The following is a 24254-nucleotide window of genomic DNA, read 5'->3' on the forward strand; positions in this document are numbered from 1 at the left end:
CAAAATTATTAGTGAGTGCATTTAGTTTGTAAAAATATGGACAGCAATACTCCCATGCAGTAAAAGACTTGAGCGATTAATGCTACCCTTATGCCTCTTTTGAGTAGTTGTAGCCATGGGGCTTGGCACTGCCACCATTGTCTTTGTGCCAAAAAATATCCGCAGCGGCTGCCGCATTCTAGTACTGGAGGGTTGTCTCGAAAATTCCGCAGTGAATGCATCGCATTTCTACACTGCTATAGACTCTTTCTTTTTAAAAAACAGAGTTCCCTCACACAACCTATTTAAAAATAAGCAATCTTTCATGACACCCCAAATAATAAATATACATTCCAGATTGCTCCATTTGAGCAGCACCTGAGAATGATGTGTATAGTAGAATAAGTGTAGAAATTTTAGGTGAACATTTTTTAAAAAAAGATATATATCATGCACAAATAGTTACTTCAAGAGCCTACTCTAGCATATTATCAACACTCTTTCAAATTTTATTATCTGAAACAAATGTGCCCGTGAATTTTAAACAGAAAATCAACATAAAGAGTGTAGCTAATTTTAAATGGGCAGTTTTTTCCCCAAAGGATTTTTTTTCTTGCACAAATGAAATGTTACCAAAAAAGTCTGTTAGTTTCATAACAACAGTTGTAAGTGAATATATACAAACACACACATACACTTATATTTAAAGAGATCCCTGTAAATTTCAGTTATTTTGTTCTTACATGGAAGAAGAGTCACATTGGTTGTATTTAGGAACAAAAATAAAGATGTAATAAAAGTTTAAGGCTTACACTATCAGGATGAAATGTGTTCACTCATGATCTCCAAAGCTATCTATTTGGTGGTAAAAGTGGATGCTACAGATGAAATCTTTACAAGGAGCATAATCCTTTAAAAAAAAAAAAGTCAATCTCCTGCTGGTTGCTGTGTCTCTTTGGTACCTCACAGGCTTCGACAGAGTCCTGGACGAGTGCCCATTGATGTCATGGAAACACTCAAATTACTGAGAATGATTCATGTCTGTGCTGTTCTGTTATCCTCCCCCACACAAATAGAGGTAGATTTTTAACCCTGACAACTTGTAATTTGCAGTGCACTTTATTTTTGTATCTGGATAAATATTTTTTAACAAATGAAATTAAAATAAGACAGTCTGTATCTGATATGATAGTAAGAGAGGAGGATTAAGGACAGGTATTCGCATAAACCGAGTAGCAAGCATTTGCTGGGGTCTTTGTGCAAGAGATTGGATTTGATGGTTTTATTTTTCCCACCCTTACCCACTAAAATGCATTGTTTCCATTCACCCAATAGTTTTTTAAAGAAGTTGGCCTTATAGGTATGACTTCCAAAACAAACAAACCCCAAACCGTTGTGCTGTCCACATTCTGTGCAGGATTTTCCCCCTGCTTCATATTTATTCTCTGGGCACATATTTAAGATTATGAAGCTTTATATATTGGTTTTGTTCTCTGGATTAAGTGTTCTGAATATCGGTTAACTCACATACTTCCATTCAGGGTGGATTTGATTTAAATCATGATTTAAATTTAAAAATCCATTTTTAAAAATTTAAATTGTGATTTAAATCATAACAGAAATTAATTCCATTTTTAACAATCATTGATTTTTATCCACTGTGCTTCCATTCATTATCTTTGTTCTTTGTTAGTCCTACTACCATTTAAAATTCTTTTGTGAGTGAGTAGAAAATTATGTACAGGGTGTTACTTCTTCCTTGGGTGCACAGACAAATCCATAGTTGTGTTTCTATTTTCTGCCATGACACTGACTGTTGTAATCACACCGTTGAAAGATCTTAACTTGTTCTGGCCATGGCTTAACAATAAGTCCAATCCACTGAGAGCTTCCTCTAAGAAAGTTGAATTGAAAGTTTCAAGTTGAATGGAAGATTAGCATTGCAAATGTGTGTTTATATAACTTAAATTCCTTTTCAGCAGCTAGAATATGAGAATTCCACCATCAGTATAATCCCAATTCTGAAGAATAAGATGAAATTGAAAACAAATAGTTTAAATGTTAACATTTATGTATCCCATTTTAAGAGCTTGTAGTATAAGCACAACCATAATTTTAACAAAGAAAGTAATATATGTGTTTTTTTAAAATAGAGACTTAATTATACAGTATTGGGGAAAATATGAAATGGTGTCTTGGCATTTATATAAATGAATGTGAAATATTCAACTTTAGTTTGCTAGCATCTCTAGAAATGGAACTCAGTTTCATAAACTGCTTCATTAAATTACTTCAGTGTTTCAAGTGTAAAAAAGTAAGGATTGTCTTTTGTATCTGATACTCGGATTCCCCATGATATAATAATTCTTAATGGCAGTTTTGTAAAGTTCAAGTCTTTAATTGTCCTAGTAATTAAATGATTCATTTGCAAGGGTAATGTACTGTACTGTATATGACCTGTTATTTTGATTTATTATAAGATTGATTGGGAAGCCATGCATTATATTATATCTGTGCAACCAAGTGAACTCACTGTTGGCCACCAGTTGGTATATCTTATACAGATCAAGTGGCAGGTTTTGGATTGTAACAACACCCTGTTTGCATGTTTCTTTCTGTAGTAAGCAATTTCAGCTTATCTCTGGTGATGTAGTACAAATGATTACAGATAGCCATTTGCTTATTTAAATCTGTTGGTTACTCAGCATAGGCTTGATCCCCTGTGTAGTATTCATATCTCATTTCTGAAAATTTCCTCTCATTTTGCTTATAGAATAAGTCTACCAGATTTTAATATTTTTCACCAAATTTCTTTCCCTTTCGTTTCCTGATGACCGCCATTACTTACATACTTACATACATACATACATACATACGTACGTACGTACGTACATACATACGGAATTGTATATATTGAGCCAGATGTTCTTTCCTGAGTGTAACTGTGGAGATCAGGTAGTAGGCTAGGGAGTTAGACTAGAATTAAACTTAGAAAATATTTCTGTACTAGATTCAGCATCTGGAGAACTTCTGATTGATGACCTCTGACCTCACTAGTGACTTTAGTGTAATCAGTGAGCATTTTTATGGTCAGGTCATGATGTGGTTACCTTCCTGCTGTGCGCATAAAAATAATATTTTTTTTGCTTTTAGAGATAGGGAAAAAATGAAAAAGATGCCTCTCTCCATGTGTATACCCATATGTGCATAGGATTCTGTTGACTTGTAAAAAAAACTTGATCCTATTTTAGTAAAGAGTTTTGGGAACAGCAGAAAATAGAAATTATATTTCCTTTTTTATCATAACAAAATTAAGGATATAATGGTTACAGTCTCAGTATGTGGTGTGTGTATGTAGCCTGAGCCCTATTGGAATGAATAGTAGTTGTACAAGAATGTATACAATTTGGCCTCCTATTAAGAGTACTAAACTAGGTGGGAGATTTGTGACAGATTCTCCCTTTTTTTAAAAAAAGTTTAAAAGCAGATGTGAAGTACCTTCCCCACCCCACCCCCAGTTGGATTGGCTCATGTTCCAATCATGCTATATTTTATTAATCTAAATCCTTTTCTTTCTTTCTCACTCCATCTATTGGTGTGCTATATGCTTCATGGGATGAAGGCATACAAATTAACTTGATGTCAAAATTTGAACATGTTTTGGAATCTCACAAAACATAACAATGAAGACTTTGTTCTTATGAGAGCTCTTCTGCATTTAAGAACCCACTGGTATGGATTTATTAGATTTCTTCCGTAGTAAGAGGATAGCTGGTGTGGTAATGTGGATAGAACATAGAGTGATGGACTAGGGTGGATGAGATTCAGGTTCAAATTTGCACTCAGCCATGGAGACTAGCTAGTGGTTGGCAATGGTGAAACCACTTCTTAACTATATCATATACCATTTAAAAAAAACCTATTTAAAGTCACTGTAAGTCGAATGGGACTTAATAGCACATAACACAAGAATACTATGGTACTTCATTAAAGAGCATGAATTATGTTTGGTTGGTTGGTTTTTGATGTTTCAAGGTATATACAGTATTCCTTTCCTAGAAGTGCAAGCTCTGAAAATATGAAAATTATTTCAAATATGAAAATTATATGAAAACCAGAATAAATCCCAGTCTAATAATCAATGAAATAACAAATTGCTTGGAAAATTATACAACTAGTAACAGACATCTTTGTTTTCTTTCTTTTTTTAACCAGGCAAAGCTGAAAGGGGATCCTATTCATCATACGGGAGAGACACAAACCTTCAGGGTTGCCACCAGGTGAGAGCAAGTCTATAGTTTGGATAGAATACAATCTCATGATTTTTTTCTGAAACATGATTTATCAATGAATGGCTTATACAGTTTCACTCCTGTTTTCTGAGATATACCAGATGGTTTGAAGAAAGGTCTTTAGTGATAATGAAATGGTATCTTGAAATGTATGTAGTTAAACATTTTTCTAGATTGCTCTGGTAATATATGTAGCTTTTTCTGCGTAACTAGTACAATCCCCCACATCGTCTTGAAAACTATGGACCAGTCTCATTCAGAACAAGGTACTGTAGATGTTTTGTAACAAGACAGTTTCTTCATAGTGGTTCATCTTCAGGAGCAGTGGCTGGGGGGCATCAACAGAGCATGTATAAGTTCCTGGGTTTGGATAGCTATGACAATAAATTATAGTTTTTCATAAAGTCTGTATGATATTGTATGAAAACAGGGTTGTATTGAGGGATAAAAATGCCTGAGAAAATATGATTTGTTGTCCCTTTTTGTTTCTGAATTGTTTTTGGCTGGAAGTCAAGGCCAGCAGGCTAACAGCAAAACCGTCTCAAGGGAAGCATGTGTGAGCTAGAAAAATAAGAGTGTTTTAATTAAATAATAAAATGCCAATGTAATACAAAGGTATAGCATGTGCATTTGTGCCTCTGTACACTTTGCATTTGCATACTTTTGACTCTCCAGAGAACGTCTTAGCTTCAAATTGTTATCAATAGCCAAACGTTCAAGCTTCTTTCAAATGAACTGATAAAAAGATGCTGCAATTTACTTTCAAAAGATGCTGCAATTTACAATTCATTTCTCCCAATCTAAACAAAATTCCTTTTTCCTTCCGTCCTAGAGCAGTAGTTGTTCACTTCTCAAATTGTTGAGAGGAATTAATATTCATTTTTAATATTTAAACTTTACTCAGCTATTAAAAAGGGGCAAGTTATTTTTCTTGTTGAAAGGGGATTTCCTCCCCTTCTTTTTATCCTTTGCATATGACTCTGAGTTCTGTAGTAGCATGGGAAAACAATGTGGAATATTGAGGGAGGGATCCACTTTGTTTAATTAGGCACAGAAAAATATAAACAGTCCAAGTTATTAAATAGACACTCGCCTTGAAAAGTACACACGCTTTGTATTAATGTATCCTTAGAGCTGGCATTCCACTGCCTTTCTGCATCTGTTCGCTTTTTCAAGTTTTGTCTCTCCAGCCTCCTTAGATATGCCATCAATTCTAAGCATATCTGCAGCCAGAAATTTGTGGAAATGAGACACAAGAATGGCTGGGTCAGGAACTAAGGATTGCCTGTGTTATCAAGCACAATTCACCCCACTTTGCTGGAAGGAATTCCACAGGAAAGCAAATTTACAGCCATTCCAGGACAATGGAAACATCTTTGGAATGTGACTGCAAATGTTTGGAGCAGATAGCTTAGGCAATGAACAGCTTAGTGTTGCCTCTCTAGTGTACAGCTTTCAGTACCTTTGGAAAGTCTGCTCCTGTATATCTGGTTTCTGAGGGTCAAGGCAGAGGTTGCTGAAACAGAGAGAAAAAGGTTGATGACATGCTTCCTTTTTTGCAGGTGGTGGTGGAACAAACTGAAGTTTTCAATGGGGCCTTTTTGTTCTTGTCTGGAAGATTAGTTCTGTGTGCTACTGGCCTGGGTTTTGTGTGTGTGCGCGCACACACACATGTTTGGCTAATGATAATTTATATATCCTTATTATAAGTAATAAGATTTTTGTGCTGATTTTAGTTGTAGCAAAGCTCTCTTAAATTGTAGAATTGCTGCTCAAGCTGCTTGAGTATGTGGACATCTAGTATAAGAAGAAAATAGTTTTTCCTTATGTTTAAAGCAAACATTAGAAGGAAAACTGCAGTGGGTGCAGCATTCTTCAAGATGTTTATTTATCGTATTTGACCTATTACAATTATTTTGTAGTTCAGATATGCTCTATTAGGGGCATGGCATTTGAAAGGCTTTAGAGTAAGTTTTCTTTAATTTGCTTAATGGTTATGACTGTAACAATTTTTATATTAAATGCAAGGTTTTGACTAATACTTTATTTAAGGTTATTCCATTATCATTAAACATTAAAGTATGCTGGAATCATTATGACAAATTCTAACTCACTATAATGAACTTGGAGTGAAGCTAGAAGCTTCAATTGTGCAGTACCACAACACCGAAGTGTCACTGATCTTGTGTCCAGAGATTTAATATTGTTATAAATCTACCCATATTTCTGAGTAAAAATGAGTCATCCTGTGAATAAGTACATCTTCCTTGATGAATTAGATATTTCTCAATAAAGATATATCTAACAATAAGATCAAGAGACAATAAACTTAAAAGAAAAGCAAATGATGATTTCCCAGAACCCCATAGCCATTGGTTTCTAACAGTCGAAATGGCCATTTCCTGTCTCTTTTGGCTATTTGGATTCCAAAGCAGTCTTTCTACAATGGAATCCACGTCCTTATCTTTGTAAAACAACTTTGCTTTGTTCTGCAAAATATATTTTCCCCATGTACTTCTTCGCAACCATGTCCTTTTTGTTGTTGTTATTTTAGTCGTTAAGTCGTGGCCGACTCCATGTGACCCCATGGACCAGAGCATGCCAGGCCCTCCTGTCTTCCACTGCCTCCCGGAGTTGGGTCAAATTCATGTTGCCATCACAAATTCCCAACATCAGGGTCTTTTCCAGGGTGTCTTCTTTTCTCATGAGATGGCCAAAGTATTGGAGCCTTTGGCAGTCAGCCTTCTTTGTGGTCCATCTCTTACTTCCATAGATCGCTACTGGAAAAACCATAGCTTTGACTATGCGGACCTTTGGCAAGGTGATGTCTCTGCTTTTTAAGATGGTGTCCGGGTTTATCATTGCTTTCCTGCCAAGAAGCAAGGGCCTTTTAATTTCGTGGCTGCTGTCACCATCTGCAGTGATCATGGAGCCCAAGAAAGTAAAATCTGTCAGTGCCTCTTCGTTTTTTGATGTTGAACTTCAGATCATTTTTTTGCGCTCTCCTCTTTCACCCTTATTAATTCCTCCTCACTTTTTGCCATCAGAGTGGTATTATCTGCATATCTGAGGTTGCTGGAAGAAATCTCAACAATCTTATTTCTGGCTTGGGATTCCTCCAGTCCAGCCTTTCGCATGATGTATTCTGCATATAAATAAACAGGGGGACAATATACAGTTTTGTCGTACTCCTTTCCCAATTTTGAACCAATCAGTTCTATATCCATTTCTGACTGTTTCTTCCTGCCCCACATATAGATTTTTCAGGAGATAGATAAGGTGGTCAGGCAGTCCCATTTCTTTAATGCCATAGTTTGCTGTGGTCCACACAGTAAAAGGCTTTTGTGTAGTCAATAAAGCAGAGCAGATGTTTTTCTGGAACTTTCTGGCTTTCTCCTTTGGTCTCTAGTTCCTCTGCCCCTTCGAAGTCAAGGCCCACTTGAATTCGCTCTCCAGGATGTCTGGCTCAAGGTCAGCAACCACCCTATCTGGGTGGTCCGGGACATCCAGATCTTTCTGGTATAATTCCTCTGTATATTCTTGCTACCTCTTCTTGATGTCTTCTGCTTCTGTGAGGTGCCTACCATTTTTGTCCTTTATCATGTCTATCTTTGCACAAAAGGTTCCTTTAATATCTCCAGTTTTCTTGAACAGATCTCTGGTTTTTCCCTTTCTTTAGTTTTCCTCTATTTCTTTGCACTATTCATTTAAGAAGGCCCTCTTGTCTCTCATTGCTATTCTTTGGAAGTCTGCATTCCATTTTCTGTAACTTTCCCTATCTCCCTTGCATTTTGTTTCCCTTCTCTTCTCTGCTTTTTCTAAGGCCTCATTGGACAACCACTTTGCTTTCTTGCATTTCCTTTTCTTCGGGATGTTTTTTGTTGCTGCCTCCTGTACAATGTTACGTGCCTCCATCCATAGTTCTTCAGGCACTCTCTCCACCAAATCTAGTTCCTTAAATCTGTTCTTCACTTCCACTGTGTATTCATAAGGGATTTGGTTTAGATTACACCTGACTAGCCCAGTGGTTTTTCCTACTTTCTTCAGTTTAAGCTTGAGTTTTGCTATAAGAAGCTGATGAGCAGAGCCACAATCAGCTCTAGGTCTTGTTTTTTGCTGACTGTATAGAGCTTCTCCATCTTTGGCTGCAGAGAACATAATCAATCTTATTTTGGTGTTGCCCATCTGGTGATGTCCATGTGTAGTCACCTCTTGTGTTGGAAAAGAGTGTTTGTGATGACCAGCTTGTTTTCTTGACAAAACTCTATTAGCCTTTGCCCTGCTTCGTATTGAACTCCAAGGCCAAACTTCCCTGCTGTTCTTTTTATCTCTTGACTCTGTGCTTTAGCATTCCAGTCCCCTATTTGTTTGTCAGTTCTAGAAGGTGTTGTAAGTCTTCATAGAATTGGTCAATTTCAGCCTCTTCACTATCGGTGGTTGGTGCATAAACTTGGATTACTGTCATGTTGAAAGGTCTGCCTTGAATTCGTATTTAAACCATTCTATCATTTTTGAGATTGTATCCAGTACAGCTTTTCCCACACGTTTGTTGACTATGAGGGCTACTCTATTTCTTCTATGAGATTCTTGCCCACAATAGTGGATATTATAATTGTCTGAATTGAATTTGCCCATTCCTGTCCATTTTAGTTCACTAACGCCCAGGATGTCAGTGTTTATTCTTGCCATCTCCTGTTTGACCACATCCATCTTACCAAGGTTTATAGATCTTACATTCCAGGTTCCTATGCAGTATTTTTCTTTGCAGCATTGGACTTTCCTTTCGCTTCCAGGCGCATCTGCAGCTGAGCGTCCTTTTGGCTTTGGCCCTACCACTTCATTAGCTCTGGAGCTACTTGTCCTTGTCCTCCTCTCTTCCTCAGTAGCATGTTGGATGCCTTCTGACCTGAGGGGCTCATCTTCCAGCACCATATCTTTTAGCCTTTTGTTTCTGTCCATGGAGTTTTCTTGGCAAAGATACTGGAGTAGATTGCTAGTTCCTGCTCCAGGTGGATTGCATTTAGTCCGAACTCTCCACTATGACCTGTCCGTCTTGGGTGTCCCTGCACGGCATAGCCCATAGCTTCTCTGAATTACTCAATCCCCTTCGCCAGGACAAGGCAGCAATCTGTGAAGGGGTCATGTCCTTTTATCATCCACTAGATCTTTGTTTTTCCAGACATATTCACATCTAATGTTCATCCATCTCTGTTTTGTTTACTCTCTGCCTCCAGTCGCTTTAACTTTTTAGGCAGTCATGGTTGTGCCATTTCTGATTGCCTGAGACACTGGTTCTTGTTCTAAAAACATTCAGCTAAATAATCTTTTTCACATCAAAAGCAATTAATTTATATATTGGGGAAATATATGTATAATAGCCATAATAGCCACAAACTGTAATTTTTCACAATGAAATTATAGTGTCACTTAATATACCCAAGTAAAAGTTCAGCCAGACAGAGCCCTAGTCCTTGAAACAGATGTTTGGAGAAAAACATATTTTCTGGGGCACAAATTTAGTTCTTATTGTCCTCGTACCAAGGAAGTGTTGGGGCATTTTTTTGACAATGTAGATTTACTTTTGAAAGCAACTCAAATTCAAACATTCCTGGAAATGAACCAAGGGTGTGAAAACAATAACCTAAGAATAGTGATCACCTACCATGAAATATAGAAAACAAGCTGTTTAACCAAGTAACAAGGTCAAACTTGCTCTATAGTCACTGAAATAAATTACTTATTCCAACAGATATATAAGATTGAAGAGAGCTATGAATTAAAGCTTTCTTTTCCAGAACAGATTTGAAGGTTGTTATCATAATGTAAGTTCACCCATCTAATAGCATACAGATCAAGTTCTAGAACTGAAAATCATTTACTTCATTTCTGAAGGTCCTGTCACATTTTACTCAAAATGTAGTGAAAGGTCAAGTATCTCAAACAAAAATAAAATAAGAGATACTAGATATTCTTAGAACACAAGGAAATCCCTGATGAATTAGACTAAAGATCCATCTAGTCTAGAATTTTCTTTCCACTAGAATCTAGTGAGGTGTTTTTGAAAGGTCAAAAGTATAGCAAGAAGAAAATATATCTTGCAACAAACAACCTGAAAACACCAGAAACTGATTAATAATAAGAGATGCTGTAACTATTTAAAAAATGTGTTTGTCAATCAAAATAAATAGAGAACTCTGTCTCTGAACATGGAGATTTCATTCAGGTATCATAATACACCTGTTCTCCACTAATGTCTAGTCTCCATCTGGGCCATGATTATAATCACATAATTGCAAATGTCGTGTTTGTTTAGGCCTTTATATGCTGCTTTTCACTTTCGGGATGAAACATACAGAGTAAAACAATAGGAGTCAATAAATGCTTTGGATTTAGAATTGTCAAATTGAGGGTGACGGTGGGTAGTTCTTTTACTGGTTGTGCACCATCCAGAGTACTGGCTATTCACTAGATGGACAGGAAACAAATGAAATGAAACAGACAGACAGACAAGTGAATAAATTAAAAATATGTATAATGAAAATAGCAGCATAATGAAAAAATCAATTTAATAAATATTTCTAAACTCATTTGTATTTGTGAGATCTTTATTGAGATCTTACAGGACATACAATTGGGTGACAGGCAGTCCTGCCAGAGCAGATGTGTCTTCACTTCTCATTGCAACTTGAAAATGCTATTTTGAATTACCATCCATTTTAACCTCTGAAGGTGGAAGTGCATAAGTAAGGACTTCAGAAGCTGACCACTATGTAAAGGCTGGCTCATGTTAGTGTAGGGGGTCTTTCAGATATTCCTATCCCAAGTAGATTAGGTTCTTAAAGATCATCACTTGGCAGTTTGATTTGTGCCTGAAAAAGGATTGGCAATTAATAAAGCCATCTAAGAACTTTCAATGTTTCAATGAGTCCTGATCAGAAATGTAGGACCAGTAATTTAGACTACATGGAATTTCTGTCTTCAGCTCATTACAGTAAGATGTTTCTAGAGCCAGAGTCCTGTGGCACATTCAAAACTAACCAGTCTTATATGAAATATGAAGTCAGTTGCTGTCCATTAATGCTTATGCCACATATCATTTATTAGTCTTTACAAATAAAAAAGATTATTTGTGGTTTGTTTGTTTGTTTGTTTTTAACTATAGTGTGGTAACAGCAGCAAAGCTGTCACTGTTTAGGAAGGACCCTCCCCCCCCCCAAAAAAAAAAAAAGAAAATTATCTTCCTGGACTATCAGAATATTCATCAACAGTATTGCCATTTAGTCTATACTAAACTTGAGATTCTTGGCATTCATCCATTTTTTTTGCTCCCAGACACTAATTCATTGTGTCTAGTATTTTATCAATAATTTCTAGTAGAAAGGCAGAACAGAGCTATATGTCATCACCAGCATATCAATTGCATTTTGCTTTGAATTTCTAGGTGAGATTTTTGATGTAGATGTTGAATAGCACGAGTAAAAAAGAACCATATAGAACACCATGGCACAAGTGTATGTGGCAGACACTAACCTCAGAGGTCCACCTGCTAGAAAAGGCAATTGAGACAGAAGCAAAACCGCTGTAACACAGTGCCTCTATTTCCTATCCTAGACAGTCCACCTAGCCTAGACAGACACTATGGCTAGTGATACAGAAGGCTGCTAAGATCCAAGGGAATTATCTAACATAATTAGTAGTGTTGATTCATTCTTCTTCTGGCATAATAATCCATTAAGGTGATTAAGACATCTTCTTTGTCCAAATCAAGTAGTAGATCAGATTGCAATGGATCCTGATAATTGGTACCATTGAAAAATGCCTGCAATTGCATGACATCCATATGTACAAGCACTTTTGGGCTCATCATTTTGGAATATGGAAATTGGTTATCTCTGCTCTAAGAAACCTTTTGATTCACCTTACGTATTTGTCCAAAGATTCAGACAGAGGATGCATCAAATAGTAGATATTAGTTTTGCAAATGGCATACTTGTAACTTATAGTATGTTTACACTTAATGAATTAATGAATAAAGTTAATGAATTTCGATTTGTAGACATCTCTTCTAGCAAATGCACAGTACTCAAATATTTACTTTCATCAGAGCACTTAAACAGCTATAATCAAATTTACAGGGACCATGGTCCTAAAATATTTCATGTTTCTGAACCATTTTGAAATTCATGGCCCTGTCTACAGACTGAAGTGTTAAGGGAAGAATGCTTGAAGAATGGAGGAACTAGCAACATATTTCTTGTAACATCCTACTATTAAACTATGGTAAAATTCATTATACTACAATATCAAAAAGGAAAGGGGGTTTCTTTTGCAGAATGGGAGGATCTCTGCTACCTTCAGGTGATTGCAAAATATTCAAGGTGGGATTAAAGGCTGTTTATAAAGGGACAATCAAAAGGACCTGAAAGGAGAATGGAAATTACTTCAGTTAGAGCTAAACAGGGTGACCTTTTATTTGCTGAGTGCTCAAACAAACATTACAAGGTATTTTCAGCAAAAAAATAAAAATCTTCTTACATTCCTTTGAAGGGGGTGTAGATTGCAAGGACCCATGCAAGCATATAAATGTTTCATGCTTAGAGGTCTTTTCCATAAATAAACACAAGGAAAAAGCATAGTGTCTTCTATATTCCTTGGGATGGTACATGAGGGGGGGGAACAATTCACTCCACCTCAATCCACAATTCAATCAACTCATGTTGATACAGTCAACCCATGAGGAGATACACTAGAAGAGTAGTGATGAGTGTCACGCTGAGATGCATAAATCTTTCAAACATATTTTTCCCAGAATAGCTTACAAAGATCAGCAGTAAGACACCAGTCACAGTTTCTGGTAATAAGTCTTGGTGGTGAACAATGTTCCCTCTACGTTTCTCTCCCATTGCATGGGAGCCTCTCTCTGTCTGCACAGGAGTGGGTGGGACTTCATCTGAAAGGGGAAATAAACAAGCCAGTTGCCAGCTGCCCATGCAGAACCCAATAGAGCTCTGGACAAGCACACACATGCAGCTTAGAGGGAACGTTGGTGGTGAATGTTGATGAAAAGATCGGTAGTGATGGGGGAAAAGAGAGAAGGAAAGCTTGTGGAATGGTGAAGAAAGAACTAGAATGCTTCTTGGGAAATTCCTATCTTTAATGAGAGGAATACTAGGACTCCAGCAGGAAACAACTATCAGAAAATATTCATGTGTTACTTGAAATATGTTGATGAAGAACTAGTTCCATCTGTATAACTGAAAGGAACTTGAAGTATATTCTCTTAATGAAATGTATGGACAGGGTGGACAGATGACTACAGATGGATATACATGCTCATGGAAATACCAACAGAAGTCCCATAGATTACCCTGAAGCTGACCCCCAGGGTAAATAAGTATAGGTTTATAGCCAAAGTGCTATAATGTTGAGAATGAAGTGTTCTTCGGCCTCCTTTTGGAAATATCTGAATTTGTCACTGGTTTGTTATGGCAGGTTCTGGTTTGGGAGGGATTGGTGCAAGGACAGAGAACAAATGGCATCCAGATTTTGTTAGGCTACATCTCACATCATATTGCTGCTTGCTCATTGAATCAGTAGAGAAATTGTTGAGTCAACTCCTCCAGATATTTCATTGATTCAACGGGCCTACTGTTGTTTTGACTTACAAAAGGATTTCAGCTTTGGAGTTGTAATCCAAAAAGGTAACATCACCAAATTGTGAACACTACTACTTTGTGTCAAATAATGAACAACAAAGTCATACCTGTGTATGTTAGTGATCATATGTGAGAAGGACCATGAGCTGAATGTGAGCCAACAGTGTGATGCAGCTGCAAAAAAGGAAGGTGTTATTTTAGTCTGCAATAACAGTAGTATATAGTCTCCAAATCGCATGGAATACTGGTCTCCTTCTTATTCAGTATAATTAGGCTTTGTCTTGAGTAGTGTGTCCAGTTCTGGACAGTGCACTTTAAGAAAGATGTGGGCAAACTGGAGTTCAGAGGAGTGCAACAAAGAAGATCAGGGAACTGGAAACCAAGCCGTATTAGAAGACTGAAAGAACTGGGCAAGTTTATCCTTGAGAAAAGAAGACTGAGGGGAGATACAATTGTTGTTGTTGTTTAGTTGTTAAGTCACGTCCCCATGGACCAGAGCAGTCCAGGCCGTCTTGTCTTCTACTGCCTCTCAGAGTTGGGTCAAATTCATGTTGGTAGCTTCGATGACACTGTCCAACCATCTTGTCTTCTGTTGTCCCCTTCTCCTCTTGCCCTCACACTTCCCCAACATCAGGGTGTTATCCAGGGAGTCTTCTCTTCTCATGAGATGGCCAAAGTATTGGCGCCTCAGCTTCAGGATCTGTCCTTCCAGTTAGCACTCAGGGTGGATTTCCTTCAAAATAGCTAGGTTTGTTCTCTTTGCAGTCCAGGGGTCTCTCAAGAGTCTCCTCCAGCACTACAATTCAAAAGCATCAATTCTTTGGCATTCAGCCTTCTTTATGGTCCAGCTCTCACTTCCATACATTGCTACTGGAAAAACCATAGCTTTGACTATGCAGACCTTTGTCGGCAAGGTGATGTCTCTGCTTTTTAAGATGGTGTCTGGGTTTTTCATTGCTTTCCTGCCAGGAAGCAGGGGTCTTTTAATTTCGTGGCTGCTGCCACCATCTTCAGTGATCATGGAGCCCAAGAAAGTAAAATTTGTCACTGCCTCTGTATCTTCCCCTTCTATTTGCCAAGAGGTAATGGGACCAGTGGCCATGATATTAGTTTTTTTTCTATGTTGAGCTTCAGACCATTTTTGTGCTCTCCTCTTTCATCTTCATTAAGAGGTTCTTTAATTCCTCCTCACTTTCTGTCATCAGAGTGGTATCATCTGCATATCTGAGGTTACCGGAAGAAATATTAACAGTCTTAATTCTGGCTTGGAATTCCTCGAGTCCAGCCTTTTGTATGATGTATTCTGCATATAAGTTAAATAAGCAAGGGGACAATATACAGCCTTGTTGTACTCCTTTCCCAATTTTGAACCAAGCCTTTTGTATGATGTATTCTGCATATAAGTTTCATAAGCAGGGGGACAATATGCAGCCTTGTTGTACTCCTTTTCCAGTTTTGAACCAATCAGTTGTTCCATATCCAGTTCTAATTGTTGCTTCCTGTCCCACATATAGATTTCTCAGTAGACAGATAAGGTGGTCAGGCACTCCCATTTCTTTAAACACTTGCCATAGTTTGCTGTGGTCCACACAAAGGCTTTTGCGTAGTCAATGAAGCAGATTTTTTTTTTCTGGAACTCACTGGCTTTCTCCTTAATCCAGCACATGTTAGCAATTTGGTCTCTAGTTCCTCTGCCCCTTCGAAATCCAGCTTGTACTTCTGGGATTTCCCGCTCCACGTAGTGCTGAAGCCTGCCTTGTAGGATTTTCAGCATAATCTTGCTAGCGTGTGAAATAAGTGCAATTGTACAGTTGTTGGAGCATTCTTTGGCACTGCCCTTCTTTGGGATTGGGATGTAGACTGATATTTTCCAATCCTCTGACCGTTGCTGAGTTTTCCAAACTTGCTGGCATATTGAGTGTAGCACCTTAACAGAGTCATCTTTTAAGATTTTAAATAGTTCCACTGGAATGCCGTCACCTCCACTGGCCTTATTCTTAGCCATGCTTTCTAAGGCCCCCTTGACTTCGCTCTCCAGGATGTCTGGCTCAAGGTCAGCAACCACACTATCTGGATTGTCTGGGACATCCAGATCTTTCTGGTATAATTCCTCTGTGTATTCTTGCCACCTCTTCTTGATGTCTTCTGCTTCTGTGAGGTCCCTACCATTTTTGTCCTTTATCATGTCTATCTTTGCACAAAAGGTTCCTTTAATATCTCCAATTTCCTTGAACAGATCTCTGTTCTGGAGATACGATAGTATTCTTCAAATACTTGATAAGTTGTACAGTGGAAGGACAGAATCTGTTCTCAATTTTTCCAGAGTGAAGGACATGTAAGAATGAGTGCAAGTTACTGGAGGCCAGATTTTGGCTGAATTTCAGGAGAAATCAAAGTGTTAGAGTAGGATAACAATGGAACCAATTGACTTGGGAGATGGTGAAGTCTCCCATACTGAAGGCATTCAAGAGAAACTTAGACAACCATCTGCCAGATATACTTTGTGGTTAAAGTGCCAGACAAATACCATAGCAAGTTCCATGATGTAGAGACATGAACATTAGAGTTGTTCAGTATTTTTCTGGCACTTTAACCACTATATAACACTTCTGAATTAGATTAGGATGAATGTATTGACACTTTTTACCGGTATCCTTCCCTTTTTTATCTAGTACAGGTCCTCATAGTGTTGGTTTTGAGTAGTGTCTGCTGTATTCATTAATATGTCTTTTTGTGCCACGTATTATTAAAATTAAATAGTGTACCGCATGTGCTATGCCTATGTATGTGTGTCTCCATGAACATCAGGTCATGGAATCTTTTCTGTTTTATTGGTATTGTATACAATAAGTTATTAAATTTCATCTGTGTAATACACCTGCTGTAAAATAACAAAACATTACTACACTTAAGGAACATGTGTGTCTGTGTGTTACAATGTTTCACTCCTTTTCCAAACAGCTGCTTACAGATTTCAAGATCTATTGTATATATTCCCTAGAGCTCACCTCTAATAATCGAGACACATCTGCCATTGCAGTATTATAGGCATATGTGGTTTTATTGAAAGCTATACCTATCTATAAAAAATTAAATAACTACTACCTCGATTAAATTGGCAAGCTATCTTTTGTGAAGATCATATTGCAAATCTCCTGAGATGCAATAGTTCATCTTAGTCTTCTATCACAAATCACAAAGTATGTTTTTTGATTAGTCAAATAGATTTCTTCTTGCTCTCATGACAAGTTATCTCCACCTGTTATTAAATCTCCTTCCTGCTCTCTGCGCATAAATACACATAAAAGGTTGGCATTAAATCAAATGAAATGAAGAAATTCAAAGAGGAATTCATTTTTCTTAAATCTCTTTGATCTCCCCTAACTCATTGTTACAGAACAGAATATATTTTAAGTAAATATATTTACTAGCCATTGCAGCTGACCCAGGAAATAAGTAGTGAGTGCAACAGTGATGTTCACAGTTAGGTCCTACTCAGAGATGTACCCCCTCTGCATCACTGGCTGCTTAAAAATAAAACTACTGGTGATAAGGGATACACCCATTACTGTATCCATTTGATAGTCAGTTCCCCTTGGTGGCAAGTAAATGTTTGGATATTTGCCATTTGATATTTGATATGTGTTTTGATATTTGCCTTGGTAGTATCAAATACCACGTGTTTTGATATTTGTACTAGGAAGACCTTGGACATAGTTCTGACATAGTAACTCAGGGTTGCATCATGTTGATCCAATAAAGTTAGGCCATTTTGATTGCACATGTTTCAGATTTTCTGGGCACTGCATAAATATTTTTATTTTGCTGACCAATAAAAGATAGGTGCCCTGGATAACCATTTAAACTGATGGCCAGATCACCATTTATGCAGCAAGTTTACTATCAGATCTCCTCACTTTTCTTAAAATCATTAGCAAGGAGGTTAGGAAGATATTTCACTTAGGAAGACTTTGAAGGAAGTATTTAAGACTTACTCCCTAATATTTCTGTTAATGCCAGGGTGCTGATGTCAAACAAGTGGAGAAGGAAAGCCTTAACTTCTCTGGAGAATGTTAAAATGGCCCAAATCCTATTCATTTCTCCACCTTCTAATAGCAGCTTTTGGGAAATTCAATCACAAACAATAGGTTTGCAGTACAATCTGAACAGGAGAGGAGGAGCCTATTCAGGCTGGTGTGCTACAGATACCCCTTACTTCAGCTGTCACATGTCCTGGAGTTCTAACCCTGCAACGCCATCAGCTCCTTCATCCCACTCACTCTATTTGGAAAGCAGCTCCAGTAATATAGGGACTAAGGATGTGCAACCATTCCAAAGTCAACTGAAAAGAATACTTTTCCAAGGTGTTGCTTCAGCTATTCATAAAAGTCCAGAGCTTTTTATGATTTTGCTGTTCAGGAGCTCACAAAAGATGGAAAGTGTGTGTGGAGTTCCTACTTCTGCTATTATCTCTGTCACTGCTGCAAATTGTGCCAATTTAGAAGTAACAAATTTATTTCAGAATAAACTTTCAGGGATTACAATTTAGTGTTTCAGGCATTTGGAGTATATTAGCCGCCTAGAGTGGACGAGTAGTCCAGATAGGTGGGGTATAAATCAAATAAATAAATACTGTAAACAAACAAACAAACAAACAAACAAATATTGCCTGTGCCACATATTCATACTTTGTACACAGTCTGATAGCATATATGGATAGATAGCCATAGCCATAGATATAGCTATACAGTAGATGTAGACATAGATATAGGTATAGATTGTACATAATCTGATAGCATATAAGTATAGATATAGACCTGTTCGTTAGTCATTTCCACATATGTGTGTGTGCGTGTGTGTGTGTGTGTGTGTGTGATTTTTAATGGCACCCCATTTCATAATTAATGGCCCAAGGCAGTATACACGTAGATTAAATCACAATACACAAATACATTTATTGTAATAGAAGATTACCACTGCCTCAGTACTCAAAAGGTATTTCCTGTGCAAAGTTTGAAATCTTCAACAGAGGCTCTGTTGCTTTTCTCACCACTCTGAGAAGCTAGGTTGGTGGGTACATGAAACAGGTTTTTATATAACAGTTTCTCAGTTTAAGGAATTCACTTCCAAGCAACATTAGGCTGGCTGCATCTCTGATGAGTGTATGGTAGGCAACCAGAAGCATATTATAGATTAATAATATAATAGATTTATAGTGTTTATCTGTTGTAAATTGTTTTGTGTCCTGCTGGGGGGAGTATACAGGAGAGAGAGAGAGATACAAATGTGACATGAAATGTGAAGTTATACCTACTGCAATATCGTAACACCATCATTTTCACAGTGTTAACAATTATCATAAAAGGTACACATAATGTTTTTGGCAATGTCACAAAAACTTTTCAGTATCGGGCAAGGTTGTGTATATAGCAGGACAGTCTGATTATAAGTTGCATGTGTATTTCTCAAAAACTACTTCAGTATACTTTTTTTTTTTTTGGACTTATATACCGCCCCATAGTGCTACAAGCACTCTCCGGGCGGTTTACAATTTAATTATACAGGCTACACATTGCCCCCCCCAGCAAGCTGGGTACTCATTTTACCGACCTCGGAAGGATGGAAGGCTGAGTCAACCTTGAGCCGGCTACCTGGGATTTGAACCCCAGGTCATGAGCACAGTTTTAGCTGCAGTACAGCGTTTTAACCACTGCGCCACGAGGCTCTTTTGAGGCATTATTAATGTTGTTAAGGACTATTTTATTCATACTCGGGACAATACACCATGCAATGTAATACAAATTGTCATGTTTTAGATACATAGTGGTTAATTCAGTTTGTAGATTCAGATTATAAATTATGATTGCGCAAAAACATAGATAAACATTTGAAAGCATTTTGATCACTGCTGATGACAGCTGCTTTTGAGTGCCTTCATGTGAAGCTAAACGTATAATCTGCTTTATTTAAATTTTTGGTTAATTGGATTAACCTATGCAGTTTAATACTACACTCCAAATAGTTTGAAAATATTTTTGATTTATATACTTACCAAGGCAGCTAAGATGCCTAAGATATCCCAAATTTTTAATAGATCAAAATCATAACATATAAATAGAACAAGCTGAACATAACTTGTTGAAAGGCTAAAGCATGGAGAGTTGTATTCCATTACTCTCAAGTTCCTTTGGCCATTTTGAGTTGTGGATGTCTCTAGGTTCATAGACCAACTCCTGTTGGAATACTATGACTGTTTTGTTTTCCTAGTTTCAGTGGTGCATTTCATGATATTGATTTTATTTGTGTGAAAGGCTCAGTATTATTGTGCAAATTTTGGACTTGAAAAGGCTTTATTTTTATAGCATACAGCTGTAGTTGACATTGAACAGGCCACATTCCTGCATAAGTATGCTAGTTTAATGTTTATTTCTCCTGTTTCCTGATTAATGCCTGAAATGTGGTAAAGCTAGTAATTTATAAATGCCCTATTCCAGTTTTTTTCTCTCTCTCTGGATATTACTAACTCTAGAAAATAGATAGTAACTACACAAAAGTTCAGATTCAGATTGATTTAGATAATGGTCCCATACAAATACAACTTGGATGTATAAGCCATTCTGAACTCAGTGAGATTTGTTTCTAAGTAAGCAAGTACTAAGTAAGCTCATGATCCAGCTTATATATCTTGATTTGAGAAATATTAATCAGCCTGACACTCACTGAATTGAGAAAAATTAGTGTAGTTTTTCTATATAATTAAGGTTAGCTGATGTGAGCCTGTTCACCTGAATGCACGTCCAACACTGTCTTGTTTCCTTTGTCATTGCTGGAGATATCTAACAGTGAAATTGAATGCTAAACGGAAGATGGGTATTCTGGAAATAATGTGACCCTCTGAATCAAAAAGAAGCACTACCTTAGTAATATCCTGGTCACTGAAAATAAACACAGCTGCTTCCAGTGTCCAAGAATAGCATGCACCCCTGCTGAGCTACATTTGCCAGTTGTTCAGTAGCTTAACCTGCAATTCTCTTTGAGGCATCCTGAGTAGAACATGAAATTTGAAAAGAGAGGATAATGGCAGAATTGTGGAGTTCACAATGTGACTGTGCATCAACAGCTGTTTGCCTCATTGCAGGCTGGATTTGATTCTACTGTCTACTTATTTATTTTAAATTATAATAAATAAACTTGTAGAATTGATTTCTTTCTTTCTTTCTTTCTTTCTTTCTTTCTTTCTTTCTTTCTTTCTTTCTTTCTTTCTTTCTTTCTGCAAAATTACCATATAATGGAAAATTAGCTGGTAAGATGTGTTGTAGTACAAGTGTTGGGTACAAGTGTTGTAGTGGATAGAGTGCTGGTCTAGGACTCTGGAGACTAAGGTTCAAATCCCCACTTGGCCATGGCAACTCACTGGGGCAGTGGAACTGGTAAAACCACTCCTTAAATTGCTTCACTTACCTTGAAAGCCCTATTGGGGTCACCATAAGCAAGTTCAACTTGACAGTACAGTGGTGCCTCGCTTAACGAGTGCACCGTTTAACGAAAAATCCGTATAGCGATCCCTTTTTGGGGATCGCTATACGGATCAGCCCCAATCGCCGCACTCGCTTTGCGACGATTGGGGCTCCGGCGGCCATTTTGGAGCCGCCGAACAGCTAATCGGCGGCTCCAAAATGGCCGCCGCATGACCCGAAATGGCCCCTATCAGCGTTTTCGCGCCCTCCCCTTGCTTAGGGAGGTCGCGAAAACGCTGCGGGGAGGGCATTTCGGGCCATCCGCGGCCATTAAAATGGCCGCGGATGGCCCGAAATGCCCCCCCGCAGCGTTTTCGCGACCTCCCTAAGCAAGGGGAGGGCGCAAAAACGCTGATAGGGGCCATTTCGGGTCATCCGGCGGCCATTTTGGAGCCGCCGATCAGCTGATCGGCGGCTCCAAAATGGCCGCCGGAGCGAAAACATCGCTGGAGGGGGTAAGTTTACACACTTATTGGAACGCATTAAACTAAGTTTAATGCGTTCCAATAGGTTTTCCTGCCCTGCACAGCGATGTTTTCGTATAGCGAAGGTTAATCCGGAACGGATTAACCTCGCTATACGGGGCACCACTGTACATAACTAACTAAAGTTAATAAGAGCTTATAAACTGAGGCCATCAAATATTCTGACATGACTCCAATTCAACATGGAATGAATTATCTGCCAGTAGAATTACAGAATCCAAACCAGAATCAGTTTTGGTTCATGGTATGTATCTAGAATATATTAACTTCAAAATAACATAACTACATATTGGGCTATAGCTAGTTAGCCAGCCTCATGTCTTGTGTGGTGGAATAGTTAAGGATCAGTGGGGGAAGGAAGGATAATATTTTTACTGTTTCACCCTGCAGTGTTATATCATTTTGCTATAACAGTTCTGGTTGTTATACAACTCTGGTTGCTTCTACTTTCTCTGTTCTGAAACAGAGAAACTGAAACTTTCCAAAATACTCTTCTCGTCTTCTTCCTGTTTAGGAAGCACTTTGACACAGATTCAAATTGCCATTTCCTTATGTTCCTTTATGATGTGAAATAAGGATGTCTAAAGAGTTCTAATGGACCACTAAGGTCATTATTCATTAATCAAGCTACAGTTTTTTGGCATGTCCAATGTGTGCTGTGAAGGGAGTTATTCAAAATTCGAATTTCCGTACATAGCCTAGATAACACTTGTAGCTATTTCTCTTCTGCCCTGCAAAACTACATATCCTACTTTCATCCTCACCAGGTTATTGCATGTGAACTGGATGTCTTCCTCTAGCCTTTGAGTCAGGATTTAAGCCAAAGCTTACATATGGAAGGGGTACATTTTGAACTTATTACTGAGATAAAGTTTAAATGTACTGAAGGAACTCAATATTACATACTATGTATTTTTGGTTACTACCAATCTGCTCTACATGTTCTTGGCTTGGAATAAGCCAGTTGCCATGTTTGCTTGCGTTATTTTTGTAGTACAGCTGTGTTGATATGTTTCTTTTTTGACATAATTTTCTTAAAAGAAGTCCTCTCTCCAGGAAAAGGCGGGGACAGGAAATAATAATTGCCATTGTTGTTGCTGTTGAATATTATTGTTGTTGTTTGTTGCTCCTGAAATGGTTTTCCTACTCTTAGCAAAAGTGTCAAAGTGGATTTTTGGCAACAGTAAATGGCTTCAGTTATAATATATCTCTGTGTCCCACTTCTTCTCCTTGTTTTATAGTCCTTTTTGTCTATAATACTTCCAAGCACATTCTTCCTATTAATAATAATAGTAACTAATAACAAAGGGCAGAGATACATTATAATGTATTTTTAGCAGATGACATGTCTCTCTACAGACCAAACATTTGCCTTAGTATGTTTCGTAGCAGTGGAAAAGTTAATATTTTTTGTTTTGTTTTGAAGTTAATGATGGAATGTAGCCATCTGTCTGCATTTTTCCTGCAGATTTTTTTTAACTGTTCTCCTTCTGTAAAATGAGGAGTAGCTTTACTCTGGACTGTTTGTATTATCTTATTAGATCTTGTCTAATACAATGGTTTAGGTGGAAATGTGGGTGGCTTTCATCTACTTGCTTTTTAAATCCATCTTGGGAGAAAATAACCCACATAATGTCTAATAAAATCAATGGGTTCTGAGAATATAAGGCATGAGGATATTAATTGCTTTAAAAAATGCTAAAATCTATTGAATTGGGCTTACTGTTTCTGCATTAATTAACCTGATATGTTGAAAAAGACTGATTGAGTTTTTCAAAACAAAATTCACAGACACCAAGCAAGGGAAAATCCCAGAACCTGATTCCTTTTTTCATCAGTTAACCACTTCTCACCCAAACACAAAGCATAGCTGTTTTTTAAACAAGTGTGAATGGTAATGAGCACAAGGGGGGTATTTTGTAGATTATTTTGACTACTGCCATTAGTGTTGCCAACATTCAGACTTCCATTGACTGTCTAAAGCTTGACATCCTTTTTCTTGCTGGCAGCATGGGCATAATGTTATGCAGCAGTATCTGGCCATTTCCTGGCATTTTGAATTGTGGATAGAGAAATACAATATCCCACATTCATAAACCAGAGTTGTTGTTTTTTTTAAAAAAAGAATTCAAGTTCCTGGCTTTTAAAAACAGAACTTTAAGTATACATACACTATACAAAAATCCAAACAGAAATTTTCCTCATGTTCCAGAAGATCCCAGAAGATGAGCACATAATCTGTAGTAAGGTTGCTAAGGAAGGACAGAAGCAAGAACAGCTGGGATGTCGCTGTAGTCCCTCTGTACCAAAATATTTTGAAGCGCT

At 37.6% G+C, this 24254-nt stretch overlaps 1 protein-coding gene across 38 annotated transcripts in view; it reads left to right on the forward strand.

Moving 5' to 3' along the window:
- Positions 1-24254, forward strand: part of TCF4 (transcription factor 4) — a 414402-nt gene that overhangs the window by 203580 nt on the left and 186568 nt on the right. For all 38 annotated transcript variants that reach the window (XR_013540959.1, XR_002301165.3, XR_013540958.1 and 35 more), the window contains one exon: positions 4195-4259. Coding sequence is in view for 34 of the 38 variants with exons in the window: in XM_020800309.3 (XP_020655968.1) it covers positions 4195-4259 (65 nt within the window). In the remaining 4 variants the exon portion in view is untranslated. The remainder of the gene's footprint in view (positions 1-4194; positions 4260-24254) is intronic.

Source organism: Pogona vitticeps, chromosome 2 (assembly GCF_051106095.1).
Source record: "Pogona vitticeps strain Pit_001003342236 chromosome 2, PviZW2.1, whole genome shotgun sequence".
Taxonomy (NCBI): Eukaryota; Metazoa; Chordata; class Lepidosauria; order Squamata; family Agamidae; genus Pogona; species Pogona vitticeps.